The sequence below is a fragment of the Pseudopodoces humilis genome, chromosome 9 (genome assembly GCF_049639895.1).
Source record: "Pseudopodoces humilis isolate 2021_Gansu_Grassland_sample_001 chromosome 9, ASM4963989v1, whole genome shotgun sequence".
Lineage (NCBI taxonomy): Eukaryota > Metazoa > Chordata > Aves > Passeriformes > Paridae > Pseudopodoces > Pseudopodoces humilis.
The window spans coordinates 3,588,111-3,609,622 of record NC_142208.1 but is presented as its reverse complement, the minus strand read 5'-3'; the positions used below and the strand labels follow the sequence as shown (position 1 = coordinate 3,609,622).

Genomic DNA, 21,512 nt, shown 5'->3' with positions numbered 1-21,512 from the left:
AAACTTCAGCCTCTAACCTGTCGAAAGATGCTCAGGTTCCTTCTTCATTTGAAAAATAATGATAAAGACAATAATCCTCTTATCACACAGGAGCCAATGTGATTACAAGCCAGGCAAAAGGAAACGGAGTTTGGAAGCCTTCAGCTGCATTTCTGCCCCTGTATGAAGAGTTCTTTACTTGGCCTCATCAAAAAGCAAAATATTTCCAAGCCGACTCCTGGCTCTGCTGAAATCCTTCTTCTCCGAGGAGAGGAGACTGTCAGCTGCTTTGGGAAGGACCTATTTGTTATCTGAGCATGAAAATGGACACAAGAATAGGCACTGTCTGGCTGATAACAGGCTGGATAGGGGAATAAATGGCTTTTTATGAGAAGTGTCAGGCACGAGGATGAGCTCTGAAATATCTGTGATTATCATATGGCTGCACACTGTCCAAGGGCTTCTAAAACACCTCTGGAGCCCAGAGGAAGGAGAGTTTAATGGGTGAGGGGAAACTTCAGAAAGAAAGTTAAGGAACAGACCTGGAACTCCAAATCTTGTTGATCTTGTTTAAGGTGAGCATCCCTTGCTGAGGCTGAGAGAGTCGGGTGCAATAAGTCTTAAATCTGCGCTTAAGCTTTTGCCTTGATTTCCAATCCATTGATTAATTATCTATAATCCAATCAATGATCACTTAGAAGGAGCTGAAAGTCCTTAAACTCTTCAGGCACCCTGGTGACACCCTGAGGGACGCTGTCTGAGGGGCATGAGGGGAGCACGACAACCAAGGACATCTGTGGCCACAACGGAGAGGGACAGGGATGAAAGTCAAATCAATTGATATTTCCCAACAGTTCCAGGATTGGTTTATAAATTAAGGGGTCAAGCCAGTTGTACTCCACCTCCAGATTCCTCATCCTTTACAATTCACCACAATTAGTCATTTTAAATACTTAAATACCAAGCATGGCTGTTCTTCTCTCCTCAGCCCAAGCAAGGGAGCAAACAACTGCCCTGAGCATTTTCTAGAGCTGATAAGTCAAATCTCCAGAGATTCCCACCAAAGCCAGCAAAATAACACCCAAACAAGTCTTGCCCCACTATTTTGGGCTGCCTCCTTTCCCTTCTGAGGGAAACCTCAAGGAAGCTAAGCACAACTCAGAGATCACACCACCTTTCAGAGCCCTGTATTTCAAGTCACTCTATAATGAGATGAAAATATTTAATAATTGCATCTACTTTAATACTGGCAGTAAAAAGCTCCAATCTTTCACTCCAATCCCTCTCATCACTCTACTTTTCTCTACATTTTAGTAAGCAACACAAAACAATCCCCTTGCTATGCACAGCCATCAATATTTCAGTCCCAAATTATAATCTGGAAAGGATGAATGACTTCAAACAAACCCTAACACCTCAATAAATCTCCAGTTGTGCCTAATGTTCTGCACTGAGCTGTGAAGAGCTGGAGATGCAGAAAATATGATTTGAAGTCCTGTCACAGCCTGCTTTGCTCTGGAGCTCAGAATTCCACTGTCCTTATGAGCCATGAGCCAGGATTTGGCTTGACTTGATGCAAAATTCCTGACAAGAGGAGTTTTCTTTCCCTGAACAGGCAGGACATGAGATGGAACCACCCCTGGAGGCTCTGAAGCACCACTGTGTTGACTGGGGATTGGATTCTGGGCCTGTTTGCATCAGGGTAAAACCACAGAACGCTTGGTTCCTGTGATTCCACCCTGTTGATCCATCTGTACCTGTGATCCCACTCTGCAGGTGTTGAAAAATAAAATGTGATTCTCGTTGTGGGCAGAATGAATAACTGATGGCAAAGAAACCCAAAAAGGCAGCACTCATCCTTAAAAAAAAGGGATTTGGAAAACAAAAATAACAAGTAAAAATAAACATCATTATTTTTCAAGGATAAAAAAACAGAAGAAACAGCCCAAGATTTAATTCCTGGCATTATCCTTTCAAATTCTCAGTAGAAACACTGTAACAGAATAATCTAAAAGTAGAAGGCAACAGCTTAAACCCAAACCAGGCCTTGTGCCTCTGGAGATCACAAGTGGGTCTCTGAGGGTGTTTTTCCTCCCTGATATAGTCAAAAGGAGGAGAAGAGGACATTTGTGGCTCTTTTCTCCTCAGAAATGTGAAGACCCCATCTCACAGAGCACAGCAATCCTGCCAGCAAATTAGAATTTACCTCACCAAGTAAACTCTGAGGTGAATGAAAGAAAAAAAAAAAACAAAACTGGAAATGCAGGTCAAAGTCTGCAAAATCCTCAGGGATCCAGGTGATATTCCCCTGGGCACCCAGTCCTACACCCCCTGGTCCCTGTAATCACTTCCTTCCCACTGTAGGTGACAATTCAGCATTCCTGATCAGCCCAAAAATGACTCACAGAATCCCAGGATCACTGAGGCTGGAAAATCCCTCCAGCCCATGGAGTCCAAGCTGTGCCTCATCCCCACCCTGTCCCCAGCCCAGAGCACTGAGTGCCACGTCCAGCCCTTCCCTGGACACCTCCAGGCATGGGGACTCCAAACCTCCCTGGGCAGCCCCTGCCAAGGCCTGAGCTCCCTTGCCATGGAGAAATTCCTTCTGGTGTCCAACCTGAGCCTCCCCTGGCACAGCTTGAGGCCGTTTCCCCTTGTCCTGTCCCTGTTCCCTGGCAGCAGAGCCCGACCCCCCTGGCTGTCCCCTCCTGTCAGGGAGTTGAGACCCCCACAGATGCAGTGTGGGAGCGAATTCACTGCCTGTGGCCTGCCTGGGGTAAATGATTCGGTGTCAAACTGCAGATCCTGCAGAAGGTGACAATACAGCACATGCCATGGGATCATACTGGGATTGTCCCCCCACTGTGCCAAGGAACAGCTCTGTGCAAAGAGGGGGGGCTTGGACTGGATGTGAGGAAGGAATTCTTCCTGTGAGGGTGGGCAGGCCCTGGCACAGGGTGCCCAGAGAAGCTGTGGCTGCCCCTGGATCCCTGGAAGTGTCCCAGGCCAGGTTGGACAGGGCTTGGAGCAGCCTGGGAACAGTGGAAGGTGTCCCTGCCCATGGCAGGGGTGGAATGAGATGAGCTTCAATGTCCCTTCCAACCCAAACCATTCTTTAATTCAATGAATCAGTAATATTAAAATGAGATATTGACTTATTCCAATGTTTATTAACCAACACTTCAAACACTGCTGACACCAGAACTGAAGGAATTAATCCTCCCCTTCCATCATGCCCTGAATCAACAGGTACCTGACCCTTCTACCTTCTTTTCCTTTCTCCTCCCTTTTCCCTGTGGTGCATTGCCTCCAATAAGGATTTGCCTTAGTTTAAAACGTGTATGGTCAATATTAAACCTCTATTACTGAGAAGTACCTTCCCCAGCCCCCTCCTACCCATTCCCAGCATTCACAAGGAGTTACAGAGACTAATCTGTGGCTACCAAAACAATTCATTACAAGAAGCATTTCAAGAAAATCCCGAGCCTGGCCTTCTCCACAAGACAAGAAAGATAGTTTTTCCTTGTAAAGAGCAGAAGGGAATGGACAGTTTGATCCCATGGAACATCCCTTCATTTCTGCTCCAGTGCCTGCCCGTGCACTGTGGAGCAGCAAATCCTGCTCCTCCCTGGCCATGCCCAGTGTCCCCAGCACAGCCTGAATTTCCAATCATGGTCAAAAACCAAACACACTGGGCAGACAAGAGGTGAGGTAGTTTCCAGAGCTTTTTTCCATGCAGTGGGCCTGAAATTCCACAAAACCTGGATGGCGGGGCTGGGCTCAGCCTTCATGGACGAGCCCGGGAGGTGCAAGGTCCTGAGAGCTCCTGTGGGATCCCCACCCTCTGCAGCTCCTCTCATCCAGCCCCCTTGAAATCCTTTCCCTGCCTGCCCAAGGAATTTTTTTCATTCCTAGGATTCAAGGCTGTGTAAGCGGGAACTTCTCCCCAGTATCCATCCCTAAAGCTCAAACATCCCTCAGCAGCTCTCCTGACTGCATCCAGGGCCTTGGAGGAATTGGGGTTTACACCACAGACCAGAATCTGCGGCCTCTTTTAACTGAAGGAAGTTTTTTTCATTTATGAAGCCTTTTTTGGGAATAAAAAACTGCAATATTTACTCTTTCAAGGCGTTCTGCTCTTAAAACTTTTATGTTTAGCAAGAAATTCTTGTCACAGCACAAGGTTTTTCCCCCCAGCTTTTATTCCCTGGACAAATTTATTTAATAAATAGCTGTTTCCTTAACTGAAATATTCTGATTTTAATTAAATGCAATTAAAAATGCCATTTTTAATGGGATTTTTTGTTTTGAAGTCCAAGTTTTAGGACTGGCTTGAGCAAGAAATTGCTGTCAGGCTGGAACAGTGAATGTTGCAGTGAGAGGTGCAGCAGCATTTAGCACAACTGTGACCTCACTGCACTTGTGTAAGGACAAATATAGTCACACACAAAAAACACAACTGGGGCTAAAAACTAGAGATAAATTCAACAAAAACCTCCTGTACCATCAGGAGTTACTAAATCTACAACACAAAATTACATTTCACTTTTCACTGATGGTTGCTCTACGATCTACCTTGATCTAAGGTTGATTTAATCGCATATTGAGCTACCAAAAATCTGTGTTTCCAAGGGAGTCACTGCTCTGATTCATCTTGCAGGTACACACAGGGATCAAAAACCAGCTGGCTTTTCCAGCCCCTCCTTGGAGCCAGGGAATTAGGGTGGCTTTTGACCCCATCAAGGATCATCTGCTGATGACTTTGGGAAGGGAAACACGGACTGGCTCCTCAGAAAAGTGAGGAAAAAGAGGATTGTCACTTGCTGCTTGCTCCAGAAGTGTTCTTCTATGTCTGTCGGGGGAGTTATCCCAACTTTTCTTAGAGTACTATCCTTGGAGCAAGGAGGGATACAGCATTCTGGCCCAGGACATGTTGGGAAGGCACTCCCAGATTTCTTAGCCAGGAAATGGATTTTCCTGGCTTTATTGTTTTCTCCTGGCCTTCAGAAGAAAAGATTGACACACCCAAGGGTGGCCCTAAGGAGCAGCAGCTGCTCTGTGCCAGTGGGATGTTCCTGCTGGGGAAAACCCCAGTGAACCCACAGCACCATTGGGGTGATATTCCCAGGCAGTCCTGTAGATCCAGCTGCACTTATTTCCTGCAGGATAAATGAAGAAAAAAAAAAAAATCCCAAGAAACTAAATGAACAGCCTCATTTCACCCCCAAAATTTGAATTTCTGCTCATGAAAATCTGTTGCTGGAAACGCTGATAATTCCGTTCTTTGGATAATGGCACAATTAGAGAGGGACTTTTTAGATCAATATCAGCAGGAAAAAATCCTGTCTAACCCCACTGACTTTTCTGTGGGCAGCCACTATTCAAACCTTTCTTTTTTATTCCATTTATTTCTTAACAAGAGCATTTGCATTCATGCATTAATACAGGCAAGGAATAAAAAAAAAAAAGCCCCAAAGTCCCCAGAAAGCAAAGAATAAAGTCGACAATCGACAAGCTCCTTTTCAGGATTTATCCTGGTTTTCCTTAGAAATGTTTTGAAGGAAAGCATCTTTAAAAGGGAGCATTTAATGTAGCAAATGGGATTTTAAAATGAGCATTTAATGTAGCAAATGGGATCTAAAAATGAGCATTTAATGATCCATATGGGATTTAAACTGAGCTTGAGGCTGCTAAAGGTGCCCAGAGCCCAAGTGGAAGACCCAATGGGAAGTAACATTTTTTAAGGACCTTCCTACAGGTGCTCCAAGTGGAAGAAATCCTTTTCCTAAATTCAAACTGTAAGATTTAAAAAAATAAATATTTATTTGCTTGCCTTAGGCCTTTCTGATGAGCCACAGGTTGTGTTCAAACAGCACAGCCACAGAGCGAGGAAACGCTCCTTGGTTTCCTCCTCACATTATTTGCTTTAAAATTAAAGCTGGACAGGCTCTGCAGGACCTGAATCCATTTTAATCTTGACAATCTTCTGGAAAATCTCTATTAAAGCTCAGAGCTTAAAAGCTTAATGTGAGCACGGGGCCGGCTCCAGCAGCTCCCACCCCAGAGCTGACCCCACACTCATTCCTGGGTTTGTTGAAAGGTTTGTTAATGCTGGAATGGATGAGTTTTAAACCCCTAAAACACAGCAGCAGGTTCTGTTTCCTCTCCTGAGCTGCTTTGGTGATAATCATCAACAGAGATGCCAGGAAAAAGCTTGGCCACACCTTGTCCAGCTGTGGGACATCCCCATGGAGCTCCTGGCCCTCTCCAGGGAAGCCCTCGCCTCAGCAGAGGCTGGGAAGCCTGGCCAAGTACCTGAGTTTCATTATTTTCCCAGGAATATTTCTATTCCTGGCTGAAATGAGCCCAGTGGAATTCCAGCCCACAGGTAGAGCCTGGGAGCTGGGATCTCCACCCAGCCAAGGATAGGGAGAGTGAGATGGGCAGGACTCTGCTCCCAGACCAAATCCCAGCTTGGATTAATTCCCTGCCCCTGCCTCTGGCTGAGCTGTGCTAGAGGCACCCTCATCCCAGGGCATCAATCCCATGGGATCACCCTCCTGCTCCTCTGGAGATCAGACTGTGCCCACGCCCTGCTCCCAGGGAATGAGTGCCAGGGCAAGAGGAACAGCCTCAGGCTGGGCCAGGGGAGGTTTAGGTGGGATATTGGGAAAAATTCCTCCTGGAAAGAGTGGTCAGGCATTGGCACAGCTGCCGAGGGGGTGGAGTCACCTGTGGATGTGGCATGTGGGGACATGGACAGTGGTGGCCTTGGCAGTGCTGGGGGAATGGCTGGACTTGACGACCTTAGAGGGTTTTCCTAATCTAAAAGATTCTATGAATCACATAGATGTTGTATTTTATATATTTATTTATATTATACATGGTATAAAATTATATATATATAAATATATAATATTTTTTATATATTTTAAAGAATATCTACTTGTATAAGCTAATATTTTATTAGTAATGGCATGGTTAACATTTGTTATGAATAATATTGTTGTTGTTGTTATTATTATCCTTTCCTTTGAGTCCCTTTTTTCTCCAATACTTACTGGGACAAGCCTGGTGTAGTAACAGCTTAGTAATGTCTGAGTAGCACTGGGATGGCTGAAAGCTTCACAGTGGCCTGGGCCTTCCCTTCCCTACAATTTGGTGAGATTTCTTTCCCTTTGGGATCATTTTGGTGACATGAAACACAATCTGTTCCTTACACCATGGCACTGGATTTCATGGAATCATGGAATGGTTTGGGTTGGAAGGGAACTTAAAGCCCATCCAGTGCCACCCCTGCCATGGGCAGGGACACCTTCCACTATCCCAGGGGGCTCCAAGCCCCAAAGTCCAGCCTGGCCTTGGACACTTCCAGGGATCCAGGGGCAGCCACAGCTTCTCTGGGCACCCTGTGCCAGGGCCTGCCCACCCTCCCAGGGAACAATTCCTTCCCAATATCCCATCTACCCCTGCCCTCTGGCACTGGGAAGCCATTCCCTGTGTCCTGTCCCTCCATCCCTTGTCCCCAGTCCCTCTCCAGCTCTCCTGGAGCCCCTTTAGGCCCTGGAAGGGGCTCTGAGCTCTCCCTGGAGCCTTCTCTTCTCCAAGTGAGCACCCCCAGCTCTCCAAATAACCACGATTATTCATTATTGATTCTCTCCAAGGCTTAAACCTCTGAAGGAACCTTTGGGAAAATCAAATACAATGAGTGAAAAATTTTCTTTTCTGTCTTTATGTTATTCATCCAACCTGCATTTTACAGCAACCTAAAGCTCTGCTTTTCTAAAAACTCCCATTTTACTTCCAGAAGCACAAGAACACGCCCCGGATGGATCTGAACAAATTTAAACCCCAGATTTTTCCCTTGAAAGGGTGTTTTTTTGTAAAAATGTGTCTTTTCTGACACACTTTGAATGACTCACATGAAAGCTTGTCTCTCACCCCTCAGCTCTGGGACTCTTTGCCAATGAATAACTCACAACAGGAATGAAACTCCCCCACAGCAAAGCTCCCCCTCCTCTCAGGAGGATGGGCAAACAGCAAAGATCAGAATAATAATAATAATAATCATTAAAACCAAAAGAGATGAGAAGGAAACAAATCAAATATTGCACTCACAAAAAAAAAAAAAAAAGGCAAGAGAGGACGGCAGTTTCATGGGATTTTTGGATAAATAAACAAGTGCCATACCTTTTCAAAAATTCCATATACTCAGTATGCTTGATGAGGCCAGTCCTCATCATTATTGTTTGAAAACATTGCCGATCAATAGCCCAAAGTTTCACATTTACGAGAGCTGGAAAAAAACAAGACAAGGGGAAAATGTGATTAGCAAAAAATGTCCAAATTCCTGTTGTGAACTGCAGAGGAAAATGATGTCATTGGTGAGAAAGCACGGGAATGGGGAATGCTGCAAACCAGGAAACTGGACATGAAAGCATGCACTGAAAGGATTGGGAAAATCCTGGTTTAGGAGTAGGATGTGGGGTTTTGGAAAGATGGCCTGAAAGCAGCTGTGAGGGGAGGAGGAATCAAGGAAGGCTAAAGGGGAGCAAGGATTCGGGGTCAGTTCATCACAACCTCCATGATTTCGGGACATTTTTAGTGCGTTATCCAGCAAAATCCATTGATGTTCCATCCTGCTCCCAAACTCCTCCTTGACCTCAAGGAAATTCCCAGCCCCAAGCCCTCTTACACCCTGATAATGAAACACCTCCCAGCTGGGGAGGTTTTGAATCATTCTTTTCCAACTTTACTCTTTGGGTCCCTGCTGAATTCCAAGACTTCTGAGTTACTCAACAAACACCACATCCTGTTCTTCAGAGGCAAAATGTCATCGTAAAAACAGGGAAAACCAATGCATGAACTAGAGGGTAGAACCTTAAAAGTCCCAGTTTTTATCTCAGCTGTGGCTTAGACATTTGCATTAACCATAAATGCTTGAGTATATACAGTTTATAATAGGGCTTCTCCTTAGAGAAACAGTTTGATTAAAACTATTCCCAGGACCACTACACTCATATTAATTTCTATTTTTTCAGAGAGTAAATGCAATAAATTCCATCCCCATATCTCCATTTGACTGCGTGAAACAGCATGAAGTAAAGAGACTTTCAGCAAAATATTTACAAATACTCTCACTGATAAGATCCATAAAATGAATGTGCTTTGATTTGCTGGTCCTTCAGTTCCCAAACCTCCTCCTTAATTGCATTTGCAAGATGGAAAACCTTCAAAGTGCAAACTCAAAGATTTCCTGTTGAATTGCACGGCAGAACAGCTTTTAAAGCCTCTTCTGGTTTTGAACACAGAAACTTCTCCTAGAAAAGAATTTTTAGTTTTATAATCAAAGCGACACCTCCAGGGATGGGGACTCCAAACCTCCCTGGGCAGCCCCTGCCAAGGCCTGAGCTCCCTTGCCATGGAGAAATTCCTCCTGGTGTCCAACCTGAGCCTCCCCTGGCACAGCTTGAGGCCGTTTCCCCTTGTCCTGTCCCTGTTCCCTGGCAGCAGAGCCCGACCCCCCATCAGGAATGGTGCAGAGATGCTGCTCTCTCATTAACACACTATTAACCATAACACACTATTAACCATAATACACTACTACATCCTATATATTTTAATAAATTCATATACCAGCCCCCCCAAGGTCCATGCAGGAACTCAGTAAAGTGCAGACAATGCACTTCTGTATTAATTAAGCCATTAATCACACCTTATATTCTCATTTCTCCAGCCTTAATGACAAACAGCTGCTTTACTAAAGGCTAATCAGGGTAGAGATTTAAATGTCAGTAGGAGCCTTATAATCAGCATGAGCAGCATTTCCTGTTGTGCTGAAACCCCCTGTCAGTGCTGAAGAAACAGCAGGAATTCTGTGGGATTTGATCCTCTTAAAGGCTTCAAAGTTATGTATTTAGGAGTGCCCTGAGATGAAAAACATATCTTTGGGACGTGTCCCACAAATTTAACATCCATTGGGAATTAGAACAGGCACAGACAGAGATTTCCTGGCCCGTCCCTCTGCACAGAGCCTGTGTTGGATGTAAAATATAAAATATCCTATTCCCTGACTGCAGGAGGCACAACCAGGAAGGAATATGAGAAACAAAGTGATGGAAGAAGATGTGTCTGCAACACGAGTTTCCTTACTCAATAATGTAAAACATCATCCTGCAGTCAGAGCTGCTCTGCTGCAGTGATGCAACAATTAAAGTTTATTGCCTCTTTCACACTTTTTCCCCAGCAAAATGCCATAGCTGGGGCTCTGTTTGATCTTTGGAGAAGCACACAACAAAATCACTGCTCATCCAGAAACCAGCAGGAGTTTGGACAGGGATGCCCAAACCTGCCATTTCTCTATGGCTGCAGATGTAGGAGCTCTCCAGGTGAGGGGATGGGGCACTGATTGAATTGCATGTTGAGACAACAGAGTGATGGGAATTATGATTTATGATGATTTCTGACAGATTTCTGCTGTGGTTCAAGGGCTGAAGACAAAGCAAATGCTGCTGGACAAACAGGGAAGAGCTGAGGCAAAAGTATCAGGATTTCCTGGGGCAGAACTGGATGGGGCTGGAGACATTACCAATAAAGTTTAAATTTGAAATGCTTGCCATGGTTAAGTCCTAATTTCTGATTGAAGCTGACTGAAATTATCTCAATCAATGATTTCAGTAAATGAGTCAAGCCCCTCTCTCCATCAACATTCCTGATTAAAACCAATTTAAAAAGTCAATAAACAATTTTGAACTTCTTTTCCAAAAAGAACTATTCCCAAACTTTTCTTCCTATTTATTTACCTGGGAACCCATGGAAATATATCCCAATTGAAAGGGGTGAAAAGAGGGGTGCAGAGCCCAGCCCAAAGCCTGGGATCTGTCCCAGCTGGTTCATCCATGCCCAGAGCCTTCTCCTTTCCAGGCTGAACAGCCCTAAATCTCTAAATAACAGGGATTTTTCATTACTGAACCTCTCCAGGCCTTAATTCTCTTTATTTTCAATACTTCCATCACATCCCCAGCCTGCCAAAGTTTGGGCTGTTTTGCTTCATTTCTTCTTGTGGACCCAGTGGCTGAAGATCATCAGCTCCTTTTTTCTTTCCTCACATGCCAAAGCACTGAAATAAGGGGGGAAATGCAAAGTTTTAAGCTAAATATTTACAGAAGAGCAACCTAAATACTGTTGATGTTATTTAATATGATATATTTTACGTTAGATAGGTGGGGAAGTCCTGAATATTAAAAAGAATCCTTGAAATCAGAGCAGCCAGCAGAGGCATTGTTTCCAAAATGAGATGCAATATTCAGATGGCCCTGCATTCTTTAAACATCTTCCCAAGTTTTTATGTGCTCACTGAAGCCTTCCCAAGTTTTTTCAAGGATCACCAGGTGAATCATCCTCTTGCTGGCAGCATTACCAGGCCTGAAAATTTTTATTCCCTTGCACCCCAAGGTGGAACTCGTCAGCTCACTTTGCCTTTTGGGCTATTTCATCCCAAAGATTGTTTGTTTATCTGCCCTCAGGCAAAGAAGCAGCCACAACTTTGTGTCCTCAGGGCTTTTTTGGGCAGACAAAACATCAAATTTCCACCCCTATTTAACTGTCCTCCCTCTTGGGTTGGGTTGTGCAGGGAATATTGTGGAAATATTCCCACCATGGGGGAAAACACAGCCATTTCCAGCTATTTCTGGTCCCTCCTGTTTAAGGTATGAAATGATGATTAAAGCATATTTAACTAAACAGGAGGAGCACATGGAATTGCTTTATGCTACCAAACACTCCGGGAATCATGAAGGAGGCTCCAGAATACAGCATGGAGTGATGGAGAGGATGCATCCAATAGCTGGAGCAGGAATAAATTCCTTTATTCCCAGATGTTTCTGTCCCAAGTTTCTAACAACAGCACTGGGACAAGGATGACTCCATCCTGATATCCCATTTTCCAGCAGGTCCTTTCCCATTTTTCCCCAGGGAGGTTTTGTCAGTAGGGAAGGAATCATTTTAATTTGGCCAAGGATAAATGCAGAGACAGAGAAAAGCTCCCAGTGCCAGAGGGCAGGGATGGATGGGATATTGGGAAGGAATTCCTCCCTGGGAGGGTGGGCAGGCCCTGGCACAGGGTGCCTAGAGCAGCTGTGGCTGCCCCTGGATCCCTGGAAGTGTCCAAGGGCCATGCTTGGAATGTTTGGGCTGCTGCTCAATCCCTGGTCTCGGAGGTGACAAATAATAAATGCAGGTTCTGTGAGGAGAAAAGGAAGCAGGAAGGACATGGGACCTCCAGGGAGCTCTGCTTTCACTCCAATCAGCTCCAGGCGCCCTGAGATTCCAAGGAAGTGTGTAAGGTTTGCTTAGGAATGACACCTGCCTGGAGAAGATCAGGCAAGACCAAGGAAAGAAGCAGAGGGAAATTGTTATTACCCAACCCTGCTCTTGAACAAAACCACCTGGAGTATTCAATATAAATAGAAATTAAATGGAGCATTAAAAAGGCACCTGAAACTATTGAATTTAACAGTATTAAACAGATCTGACAACACCTATCAGCCAGGGCTAAGCACAATCAGCTGGAGCAGGTACTGGGTAGGATCCTAGGATTTTTCTTGGAGTAATCCAGCCTCCTGTCCCAGAAATGTGTCACAGAAAACCGATGAATTATTCAAGAATAACATCACCCTGGGTGATTTGATCAATTGAAGGCCCCTGATGTTTCCCTGGCATTTGTTTTTCTCTAACACCATTCCCAATCTTTGCTGTCTCCCCCAGATCTCTCCATCCTCTTCGGCAGCCTCCGGACTCCTCAGCCTATAATGAGAAGTGGTGGCAGGGATTAATTAAGGAAGTGTTCAATTACATCAGGTATTTTCCATAGAATTTCAAACCTCTTGTACTACAACCCCTGCTAATTACCCATCCTGGTTTGCTCTCTGCAAAGTGTTATTTTACATAACCTTTCCATGGCACCTCTTACTCCTCCCGGCTCTGCTCTTCTCACATTCCTACAACACAGAGGTTTGCCCAGGTTTTTAATTAACCCTTGGAGCTCCCAAACTACTTCAGAAATCTTCCCCGGTCCTGAACAATAAAAGCTGAAATAATTCAGGAAGAACAAGCTGGAAGCCACAAGAAACACTCCCAAATCCTATCTGGAGTGTGATGGAGAGTGACGTGTGTGAGGGGAGATTAATGGAAAGCCAAAAAGGCTCTCAGGCAGGTCAGAAGTCTCAAATTAAAGAACTCATTTAGTTCATTGAATGCAAGATGGGGGTGAGGAAAAATGTCTCAAGTTATCTGGGGAAGGAAAAGGGGAAAACAGCACAAATCTTTCCTGGAAGGTGGAGATTCAGCCTGGGACAAATTGGCTCACTGGTATGCCAGGAGCATGGAAGCAGTACCAGGAAAGGGGAATGAGGAAAGTAATGAATTCACATTTAAAAGAGATCACAAATCAGTTCTAGCTTGTTGCCTACAGGAGATCCAACCCCAAGGAAAATTAATATTCCCAGTTAAAGAGGGGATCTTAACACAGCCCTGGGTTGAAAGGGAAGGTGTTGATAAATGGAGAAGTTGATGTGGGGGACCATTAAAAAGGGAACAGGAAGAACAGCACTAAAAAAGCAACTAAAAAATAGCTCAGAGAGAATCCCCAACATGGAAACCAGAGTCCTGGAATGCAGGTGGGGCAGGAACTGTGCTCTGGGAAGGCAGGAATTGCTCTGCTGCTTGCAGAGAAGGAAAGACAGGAAGAATTGCAGGGGAGTGGGGGTGAAAGGGCCCTAAAAGCAAGCAGAAATTCCAGGTGGCAGCACCTGTGGGGGCTGAATCTGAGCAGGAACAGTGGTAAGAGCCTCATGGAAGATTCTGGGAAGATGATACAGATATCTGCAAGCTGTTTGGTTTCTCATGAATCACAGGATCATGAACTGCTTTGGGTTGGAAGGGACCTTAAAGATCATCCAGTCCCACACAAGGACACCCTTCCACTATCCCAGGCTGCTCCAAGCCCCAAAGTCCAGCCCGGCCTTGGACACTTCCAGGGATCCAGGGGCAGCCCCAGCTGCTCTGGGCACCCTGTGCCAGGGCCTGCCCACCCTCCCAGGGAACAATTCCTTCCCAATATCCCATCCATCCCTGCCCTCTGGCACTGGGAAGCCATTCCCTGTGTCCTGGCACTCCATCCCTTGTCCCCAGTCCCTCTCCAGCTCTCCTGGAGCCCCTTTAGGCACTGGAAGGGGCTCTGAGGTGTCCCTGGAGCCTTCTCTTCTCCAGATGAGCACCCCCAGCTCTCCCAGCCTGGCTCCAGAGCAGAGGGGCTCCAGCCCTTGGAGCATCTCCATGACCTCCTCTGGATTCACTCCAGCAGCTCCAGGTCCCTCCGTTCCCAGGACCCCAGAGCAGAACTGCACCAAGTGAGGAGAACCTTTCCTCTCTCCTTATCCCAGGGTCTCTCACAGAGCTCTGCAACAGATCCCAAAACCAAAACATGGAAAATATGCAGTTCATCCTCATCCACTGGTTTTTCCCTAAGGGACAACATTACCCAGGTCCAGGAAATCTATTCCCGGCTCTGAGTTATCCAGAAGGGGGTTGGAATGAAAACTCTCTTTTTAAAGAGCTGCTCACATGCAGCAAAATTAACAATCATTTCTCCACAGTAACAAACCAGTGTTTTAATGCTTTTTTTCCCCTTCATCTCCAGGTGTTCCTGGACTATTTAGCTACAGAAGTGGCTCCAATGGCCAACTTGCCATAAAGCTCAGTGGACCAGGGAGAGCAGCAGGAAGCCAGGTGGAAATCAATTTTCCCAGCCAGACACTCTCATTTATAATTCTGCACCACAGGATGCTTTAATTCACAAGTAACAACCATGAGAACAAGAAAAGTGCCATAAATACCTGCACTGGGTGCAAATACCTGAGCTGGGACACCTTTCCAGCATGGTGGGGTTTAGTTATTGAAAAGTTTAATTGAAGTGGTGCTTGGAATAGAGGAGAAGAGGAAGAAGGAGAAGGTGAAGGAGAAGAAGGAGCAGAAAGAGCAGAAGTAGGAGAAGCAGAATCATGATCATCATCAGAATCAGCATCAGAAAAAGCAGAACAGAAGACAGAGAAGAAGAAGCAGAAGCAGCAGAAGGAGAAGAGGAAGAAGCAGGTGCAGGAAAAGCTGCTGAAGCAGAACAAGAAGCAACAGAAGAAGCGGAAAGAGAAGGAGAAGAAGGAGCAGCAGAAGAGGCAGAAGAGGCAGAAGAGGCAGAAACAGAAGAAGAACAGGAAAAAAAACAGAAGTAGGATAAAGATAAGCAGAAGCAGCAGCAGCAGAAAAAGCAACAGTAGGAGCAGAAGAAAAAGAAGAAAAGCAGAAGAAAAAGAGGATGCATGAGAAGAGGAAGAAGCAGCAGCAGGAGAAGAAAAAGCAGAAAAAACAGGATGAGAAGGAGAAGGAGAAGGAGAAGGAGAAGGAGAAGGAGAAGGAGAAGGAGAAGGAGAAGGAGAAGGAGAAGGAGAAGGAGAAGGAGAAGGAGAAGGAGAAGGAGAAGGAGAAGGAGAAGGAGAAGGAGAAGGAGAAGGAGATGAAGAAGAAGAGGCAGCAGAAGAGGCAGGAAGACAAGAAGTGCAGTTTGATTTCCCTCCATAACCAGTCCCAAACATCCCAGTGCTAATCCCAAACCTGAGCTGTGTCCCTACAGGCCCCAGCACAGACTTTGCTGCAGGAGCCAAGGGGATCCCCAGAGTGCCCCTCCCTCTGCAGGGATCCTCCCCTCCAGTGCAGCCACCCCTGGGTTGGAGCCCTGGAGCAGTTGGACACTCAGCTCCAGAGTTTCCAAAGGGAAGATGTCACCTCTGCTTTTAGAGCTGCTTTGTAGCTTTTACTTCTTTCCTAGTTCAGCTGCATGGCTCGAATTTATTTTGCTGCTGGAGCTCTGAGCTGTTCCCTTGGGCTTTGGATGGGACAAAATTAAAATGTACTCTGAAGTGATGGCCCCTAAAATGCTAAAATAAAAAGGGAAAGCCAAACTGCAGCTGTCTGGGTGCAAAGCAACATGAAAGGTCTCTTTTTACAGGGTGTTATGAGCAGAATGATTCTGCTGAGCAAATGGACACGCAGAGAAATGAAGGAGTTTTGGACTAAATAATATAAAATAAAGCAGTGGAATGAATTATTCTGGGGCTGTAAGACTGATGAAGCTGAACCCCACAGCCCCCTCCAAGAAATGACAAGGAGAAAATGGAAATAATCACAACACTGAGATACTTGTACATCCCAGGGACAATTTCTTGTTCAAGAGGATCCAAGGCTGGGGCTCCCTTTCTCCAGCTGGAATTTGGTTTCACCAGAAAAAAAGAGGAGAAGAGACAGAGGGAAAAACCACACAGCCTTCAGAGGCTGCAAGGAAAATAATCTCATAGGAAAGACGTGGCATGTTTTAAACCAAACTATTCCAGCTCCTAGTGCCACCTTTCTCCTTGATCCACTATTTTCTCTCCAAGCCTGAAATGTTGTTGTATAAATCAGACCTCTTCTCCATTTAAATCAAAATTCACTCAGGTTTCTAAGATCTACTCACCTAAACCAGATTTAGATGAGATATGAGGGAGAAATCTTTCCCTGGGAGGGCACAGGATGCCCAGAGAAGCTGGGGCTGCCCCTGGATCCCTGGAAGTGTCCCAGGCCAGGTTGGACTTTGGGGCTTGGAGCAGCCTGGGACAGTGGAAGGTGTCCCTGCCCATGGCAGGGGTGGCACTGGATGGGATTTGAGCTCCCAACCCAAACCAGTCTGGAATGAACTGCAGCCAGCACAATTTGCCCAAGAACAGCAGCAGGAGTGAAGATTTTGTCTCCTTGCCCCACACTCAGCTGCACATTTCCTGCAAAATGCTGCCCATCAACCTGCAATTTAACATCAAACAGAATGACTGCATGGCTGCCATCTGCAAACAAAGCTAAACTTCCAGCTTTGAGCTGCAATCCCAATATTTTGAGAAACACAGAGCAGTTAAACCGGGGCTTGGCAGCACACTGGGAACATGAAGCAGTTTGAAAGCCCAATGACACAAAAACTTCTCTCGGTGTGATTAAAAAGAGGTACTTAGCTAAATGAACTTTGCAGTAATTCCTCGTGTTTCAACGCTTTCTTTATCTCCCAAGAGCAGCATTTCCTATACAATGATTAAATAACCCATGCTCAGATTTTTCTCTCCTGAGCATTCCCTGTTTTCCACACTGGATAGAAACCTGTCCCATCCTGTAAAATCCCTGTGCTGTTATCCCTGGGTTGGAAAGCTCTGTCCTAAAGGTTCTGCTGTGCTGAAATAGCACGGAGGAGTTGCAGAGCAGGGGCTGCATTAATCCATTGCCCAGGGCTTGTGTGTGCCCTGAGGAAAAGCTGGGGCTTGGGGGGCTTCCTCTACCAAACAAATCCCAAATCCAAGGAGATCCCATCCTCACAGGCGATCCAGGATAACAGGATCATCACAGATTCCCAGATTGGTTTGGGTTGGAAGGATCTTAAATCCCATCCAGTCCCAACCCTGCCATGGTTAGGGACATCCTCCAGTACCACAGGCTGCTCCAAGCCCCATCCAACCTGGACTTGGACACTTCCAGCTTAGAGCTCTTTCCCAACTTTATGGATTCTACGATTCCAACTCAATTCTGCTCCTGTGTGCCCTCAGTATCGTGTCAGATTTGGCATCCAGTTGTGTTTCAGCCCGTTGGCTTTTTATTCCCGACTCTGCATCTATTTCTTCCTGAAATGAACTGATCGCTGGGATTTTCCTTGCTCCTGGACTAGGAGACCTGTGGACCAGCACAGACTGCACAAAGAGCAGCAGCAGCACCAGGTCTGGAGGAGCAGGGAAAGGGAAAAGGGCAATTTTAAAATATCACAGGAGGGAACTGTTCAGACACCCTGGGGTGGCACTCCTGGCACTTCGGAGCCTTTTTGGGGTGTCTGCTCCACAAGTCAGCATGGGAAGGCTTTGTAGGGTGGCAGGAGCGGGTCTGGATCCAGCAGCACTTGGGTCACAGGTGGTGGGAGCTCTGGGAGGTGTTTCTCCACCAAAACCAAACTGTGGCAAAGCAACACATGGAGAGTGGGACACAAAAAGTTTTGCTGCTCCAACCCAAACTGGGAGGCAGATGGAATCCTAAAATCATGGGATCAGGAATCATTAAGGCTGGAGAAGACCTCAAGGACCATCAAGTCCAACCAAGAACCCAGATCCACCACTAAACCACTAAACAGAGCCACTGGCAGCACAAAAGGCACAGAGCTTGCTGGAATCCAGCTGAAATCCAGCAGTTTATGGTCAAAACGAGAAAAAAACCAAAAGATAAATATCAGGAATTTCTCTGCAGAGGGAAAGGAGGATATAAAGAAATTAGGACAAATTTTTCGCAGGAGGTTTCTGCCATGCACCACTCCCAGGGCTGGGAAAACTGCCCCAGGGTGCACAGAAAGAATTGGAAATTCCTCTTTTTGCCTGATTTGTTTCCTCTGGGAGATGAATTCCCCCCCAAGTGCCAGTGTGGGCTCACTCCCTGTGCCATGGCAGCACAAGGAGGTTTCCACCTTTATTTCCACAACACATCCAAAGGCCCCACCGAGGCTGCCAGAGCTCCAGGAGCACGTGGACAGTGCTCCCAGACACAGGATGGGATTGTTGGGGTGTCTGGGCAGGGCCAGCAGCTGGGTTGGATGATCCCTGTGGCTCCCTTCCCACTCAGACATGTAGATCCCACCTGCCTGCCTGGAAGAGGGGACCTCAATTCTTCCCTCAGAGGTAGGAGCACATCAGCTTTGGAGAAAACACTGCCCCCTTGCCCTGAGCCCCCAAAGCTTGCTCCTCAAACCACCCCATCAGCAGCGCAGGTGGAGGCTGGGTTTCCCTGGCTGGCAGAGTGTTTAATGGGATTCATGAGGAGCTGCTTTTCCAAACCATTAAATCCATAATACCAACAGAAATAACACCGTGTATTCCATCAGGGGAAGTTGTGGGGTTTCAATAAATGCTGCCAGGGACAGCTGGAATAAAAACATTCCCCATGAATTTACAGAAGTTGTTCAGGGGCATAACGCTACACTAGCTGTTGATTAATACATATGTCAAATAAAAATCCCTTCCTGATATGCAGAAGCATCATTCCATCATTCCAGACGGTTCTGGCTCGGGTGGAAAACACTGTTAACTGAACACTGACTGTGGTAGTTGGTATCTCGGCTGGAGTGCTCAGAAATCACGTTGAAAATGGAATACTGAGGAGCTGTTTTCCTTCCTCTAATAACATTTATTAATTATTTTGAAATGTCTGCAGTCCCCAGCCAGCAGCCAGTTTCCATAATCCACACAACACTTGCTGCTGCATCCCAAAGACAGCAGTCAATGTGGTTAAAATGCACTGAAATCTGCCTTCCCTGGAAAATTTGGATTTTTGAGAAAATCACATGCCAGTGTTGCTGTTTGGGAGCTCTTATTTTTTGAGAGCAAGCAGTGAGCTCAGCTGTTGGGGGAAAATAGACATGAGCTAAGAAGAGTGGAGGTTTAAAATATGGATTAAAGCTGGATTTGGTTGATTTGAATTGGGCAGGAGAAGGTGGGAAGGAGCAGGCAAAGGAGAGGTGGCCCTCACAGGGAAAGCAGGCTTAGATAAACCTCAGGATAGCTTGATGTAAATTTAGATAAACCAAGAGAAACTGAGGTAAACCTGGGATAGGCAGAGGTAGGACAGACTGTGGCAGATGGGATCCCAGAATCTCAGGATGGTTTGAATTGAAGGGGACCTTAAATCCCACCCAGTGCCACCCCTACCATGGGCAGGGACACCTTCCACTATCCCAGGCTGCTCCAAGCCCCATCCAGCCTGGCCTTGCCCTGAACTTCAGCACACAGCATTGATGGTTCTGTCTCTGCCCCAGTTTCGGGATGGAGATGGAAGAGGGAGACGATGGACACTGAGGAGAATCTACTCCCCTAATCCACAGGGAAGGCATTTCCAGCTCCTTTCCAGTTATCCAAACAATTCAGCCTATCCAGCCACACAGCCAGAGCAACCCCAGGGAACCCTTCAGGAGAGCCCTGGAGGGGCTGGAGCGTGTCCAGGGCAGGGAATGGAGCTGGGGAAGGGGCTGGAGCCCCAGGAGCAGCTGAGGGAGCTGGGAAAGGGGCTCAGGCTGGAGCAAAGGAGGCTCAGGGGAACCTTCTGGCTCTGCACAACTCCCTGACAGGAGGGGACAGCCAGGGGGGGTCGGGCTCTGCTGCCAGGGAACAGGGACAGGACAAGGGGAAACGGCCTCAAGCTGTGCCAGGGGAGGCTCAGGTTGGACACCAGGAGGAATTTCTCCATGGCAAGGGAGCTCAGGCCTTGGCAGGGGCTGCCCAGGGAGGTTTGGAGTCCCCATGCCTGGAGGTGTCCAGGGAAGGGCTGGACGTGGCACTCAGTGCTCTGGGCTGGGGACAAGGTGGGGATGAGGCACAGCTTGGACTCCATGGGCTGGAGGGATTTTCCAGCCTCAGTGATCCTGGGATTATTTTTTTCCCCTAACACCAGAGTCTGGAGTTCTTATTAAGCAGAGATGAGACATCACACCTCCTTCAGGTGCTTCAGCAACTGGATCCAGCAGCCTGCAACCCTTATGCAAACAGGAATTTCGTCCTCCCTGCACCCTGAAATCCTCCCCTGTGTGGTTTCTGCACTAACATTAAATTCTGCCTCCTGTTGCACATTTAACCTATCACGAGGGCCACGTTTCAAGCACTTATTTCTCCTGATTCAGGGACTGTAAGGTATTTATGCCTCATGATTCTGATCCTGTGAGACACAGGATGTGCTGGACAGGCTCCAAAGCAGCACAGAAATGAATATATAGGTATAAAAACATGCAAAGAGAGCAAGGGAGTATATTCCAGCATCTTTATTTATGTGCTTGCAGCTCCCTGGAATTCCACACGTTTGTTGGCCTGTGGATCAGATCCTAAAACCAAAACAATCCACAATTGACTGAATGAGGCCTTTATTAAGGAATGATTTGTTCTCTGCAAATCTGCCAGCTCAGACACGAAGGATGAAATGAGACACAGCCAGAGCAGCTTCAACAATCCCAAAACCAACTGGTTTTCCATAGTTTTTACTTCCCATGCTTCTGCTGGGATAAGGTGAGTGCCTATAGGCCCTTGGTGATTTTGGCCAGAGAGAATTTCATCCTTAATGTTCATTTTTATAGCTTTAAAACTTTGGGTTTTGTGTTCTTCAGAGAGGATCTGGAAGGCTTATTAAACATAGATCCTCCATAGGAATTCCAGTGGGAATTCAGCAGAACCGGCTGATTTTAATCGAGTTTTAATAGCACAGAGTTGAAGGCAGCTCCAGTTCATTTACTGAGGTCTGGGAGTTTTGAGAAGTTGCTTTTAATTTGGAGCTTAAATTGTGTTTTCTCCTCACCTTCTCTTCAATAAAAAAGTAAGATTTTGTTACAGATTTCTACACCAAAGAACAAGGACAGCTCACCAGAGTGAAAAAGTATATTCAGAACTAAA

General features: G+C 46.3%; 1 protein-coding gene across 5 annotated transcripts in view; it reads right to left on the bottom strand.

The window, feature by feature from the left end:
* Nucleotides 1-21,512, bottom strand: part of PRKG1 (protein kinase cGMP-dependent 1) — a 362,401-nt gene that overhangs the window by 130,970 nt on the left and 209,919 nt on the right. For all 5 annotated transcript variants that reach the window (XM_014259495.2, XM_005530727.3, XM_088059523.1 and 2 more), the window contains exon 4: nt 8,170-8,275. In XM_014259495.2, the coding sequence (XP_014114970.2) occupies nt 8,170-8,275 (106 nt within the window). The remainder of the gene's footprint in view (nt 1-8,169; nt 8,276-21,512) is intronic.